The sequence below is a fragment of the Typopeltis vanoorti genome, chromosome 24 (genome assembly GCF_054136105.1).
Source record: "Typopeltis vanoorti isolate ZY-2024b chromosome 24, IOZ_Tvanoo_1.0, whole genome shotgun sequence".
NCBI classification, from domain to species: Eukaryota; Metazoa; Arthropoda; class Arachnida; order Uropygi; family Thelyphonidae; genus Typopeltis; species Typopeltis vanoorti.
Window position 1 is genome coordinate 62,123,475 of NC_143572.1, and position 3,474 is coordinate 62,126,948.

The following is a 3,474-nucleotide window of genomic DNA, read 5'->3' on the forward strand; positions in this document are numbered from 1 at the left end:
TTAAATACAATAAATAAAATGGTGTATTAAGTTTGCATTACACCCCACAGTACAAAATTACTTGACAGAAATTTAAAATCAAATTCCTATTTAGATTATATATTAATATAAATATATTAATATATTTATATTATAAATTAATTATTTATTTTTCTGTCTCATAGGTTACAAAAGGATTCTTGTCTACCATTAATAGATTTAAAGTTTTTCTTTGTCACAGATGTTTATTGTGTAGAAATTACGCCATAGAAACGACTCAAAATAATAATGAAGAATTTATTAAAAATAATTCTCGGTGATAAGTACTGAATAAAAATAATCACACTAAGTTATCTGAATTGATACATGACAATCATAGGGATGGAAACCAGAAAGTAAGCTTGGATTGCATATCACATTCATCCTCTTGGTCTTCAGACAGGAATTCCTTTATTTCTGATGATAAATCAGACGCCTTCTGGATGGATTTCATGAGGGCAGGAAGATATTTGTTCCAAAATTCACATTCATGCATATGAGGACCAGAACCCACTGTATCATCTACGGGAGCAAGCACCAAATATTCTTCGTTCTCTTTGGTGTATCGCGGCCACGAGATTGGTACATTACTGCCATTGGGATACTTGTTGGGATCCCTGAAATGGAAGCGATAAGTCATTATAATAATTATCGCTGAAGTAGAATGATTTTCATGAGCGTACGCTTTGAAGCAATAGTTTAAAAACAACAATAGCAAAATAAACACAATTTCAAGGAAATGAAAACCAAAACGTCATTTACTTACCCTGTCTTAGCAAAGTTTGACCAATAAGTCATCATTCGAAGAGAAAGGGTTTTATCCTCGTCTAGATAGTTATATTCTGGCTTCAGGGGAAATCCAAACACATAAGGAGTTTCGTCTTTCTCTGCCACTCCCACCCATTCGGGATACTTACTAACTGGAGGTCTATGATCGAAAACATATTTATAAACGGAGTCGCCATCTTCCGTATATTTCTGAGCAAATGCGATATTTTTGCACGTTGTGAATGCATCCCCAATGATGTCTCTGGCAAGCTCTCTGTTTCTGATTCCATCATCGCGATCTATACAGCGAGTGTAATACTTGATAATGGCTTGCATTGACCATGGATTATTGTATGGATCCAGGACTTTGACGGTGGCTTCAAAGTCGTCTCTGCTTACTTGAAGATGTTCTCCTGCACGAAAAGTATTATTGAAGTAAATGAAAAGAAAAAATTCTCCTGGATGCATGTTTGTGCCTAGCATAAGATTTGTTTTCTTAAAATCGAGGGATTCTTTAGCAGATGGATTCTCCACAATGAAATCGTTGTCGATTATTGGAGCATATCCAGGACCAATATCGGACTCAAATAGTTCACCGTTATTGACTAAGTCCATCGGATTGGACTCACGTAGACATGAAATAACTTCGTTTATATCGGAAGAATCACAACCGACAGATTGTGCGAGCTGCAAACCTTTTTTTACCGCTACTGCATTGTCTAAAAGTGGCCACGATTCTGTAAACCGCCAACTCTGCATGATTCCTTGATGGAACTGGTCCATACTCACTGGAGAAAATAGATGGAAGTTTACACTTGCAGCACCAGCACCTTCACCAAACAGAGTAATTTTCGCTGGATTTCCGCCAAAATATTTTATGTTTTCTCGAATCCATTTAATTGCCAGAAACTGATCAAACAGTCCCATGTTTCCAGCGGCTTCTGGATGGTTTAAGTAAAGAAATCCTAAAGCGGCCAAACGATACTGAATGCTTACTACTATCACTCCGTTTTCGGATGCCAAGATGTGTCCCGGGTATTTTTTTGAAGATCCCACAACTAGGCCTCCTCCGTGTATCCATAGCAAAACCGCTGCTCCAGTTGGCCGTGGATTTGGCACCCAGATAGAGAGCTTCAAGCAGTCCTCGCTTAGAGGGAATGTTTCATTGGTTTTCTTATTTAGAAATATTTGAATGCAAGCGAACGGTTGTTTGGTGGCATCCAAAACATCAGTCCAGGGTTCGACTGGTGAAGGTTTAAGAAAGCGATCTTCACCAATAGGTGGTTTTGCATAAGGAATCCCTAAGAAAACGTCAACTTCTTTACCTGTTGGTGTTTTTTCTGTAAAACCTTTCACGGGTCCACTATTGGTTTGGATGATCACGTCGTCCTCTGGACTAGGCGTACAATGAACGAAATTCCACAATGCAAACAACTTCAAAATAATAAAGAATAACATCATGAACTTGTAACAAATACCCTACAGTAAAAGAGGGAAAAAAGTAGTTTAGTCATTTCATCTATTAAATATCTCAGCTATTAGAACCACGAAATACTAATTTTTGTTTTTTAAAAATCGAAGTTTGAAATATGTTGGTATTATAGAAATGAATAAAATAAATAAAAAAATCCAATCCATTTAGATCCTTTATTCCTAAAGTATTAGGGAGACGTTTTTTTTATCCACTCTTCATTGTCACTGATAGCTGAGTCCAAAACTATCGTTGATTTCTAGGGATATTAGGGAAGAGAATACGACAGACATCTTCTGTCATCTCGTACTCAGAAAGTCTAACTGGTGGTCTAAATACAAATCTACTAGGTGTTATTCCCAGAAACCCACGCAATGTGGGAGTTTAAAGACCAGCAAAATCCATGCAGATGCAAATCCCAAAAGGAAAATTTCGCTTGAAATGTTTTCAGCACGGAGTTTCCTTCTGAAAGTCTAACCCATCAACATCAAGGAAAAGGACATCTGTTTCAACTAAATGCAGAGCAAACTCAAGAGCTGTTGTTGCCATCAGCCTGTTTTCTAATGCGTTTTGGTCTCTCATTAAGTATTGCAGTGCAGAGACATAGCACGATATTACATATTTCACTTTTGACTCACCTAAGGATTTGTAAATAATTTTCCTAGTATTTGGAAGGAATTTTGTCTTGTACGTAGCGCATTTAATACAATAATATGCCCAGTATTTTATGTGTATAATGAATATGTGTGTTCCATTGCACATTGTAGTCAAAGTGCAGGCCTAAGTATTTAAAGTTTGCAACTTCCTGGGTTGTAGGGTAGGGACAGGTTTAAGTTTTCTTAGGACAATGTGAGACATGACATTTCGGTGATATGTATGAAAGACCTGTAGCCATCCGAGGGGTTTCCAAATATGATGAGTTCAGATTTGTTGCTATTTGTTACAACAGAATTACGCATGAGCCAAACAGTGATGATGTCTGTTCGTATATGTTATTATTATTATTCATTATTATTATTATTCCTGACACCTCCAAGGAGTCCGAAGACTCAACGCGTTTTTCTCAACTTTCTCAACTGATACAACTGTCTCAACCACTACACCGAACCTCTACTACGAATCATCTCCATCAACGCCATCTACTGCCCACCTCCACCACAATTGATATTCTATGTCTGTAAATTGCGTGTGTTCTGAAGGGCCGATTTTTCTGTATG

At 37.2% G+C, this 3,474-nt stretch overlaps 1 protein-coding gene across 1 annotated transcript; it reads right to left on the reverse strand.

The window, feature by feature from the left end:
- Nucleotides 1-352: 352 nt before the first annotated feature.
- Nucleotides 353-2,244, reverse strand: LOC150093284 (acetylcholinesterase-like). The gene is made up of 2 exons (XM_090414190.1): nt 785-2,244; nt 353-635 (listed from the first exon to the last, which is right to left on the reverse strand). The coding sequence occupies exons 1-2, from the start codon at nt 2,242-2,244 to the stop codon at nt 353-355; spliced, it is 1,743 nt and encodes a 580-aa protein (XP_090270316.1).
- Between the last annotated feature and the right edge of the window lie 1,230 nt (nt 2,245-3,474).

What these genes read in the sequence shown, in the direction of transcription:
- LOC150093284 (XM_090414190.1), bottom strand. Translation starts at nt 2,244, where the DNA reads ATGTTATTCTTTATTATTTTGAAGTTGTTTGCATTGTGGAATTTCGTT. An exon ending in TCAAACTTTGCTAAGACAGG is followed by an intron (nt 636 to 784) that starts GTAAGTAAATGA and finishes CTTCCATTTCAG; the next exon opens with GGATCCCAACAAGTATCCCA.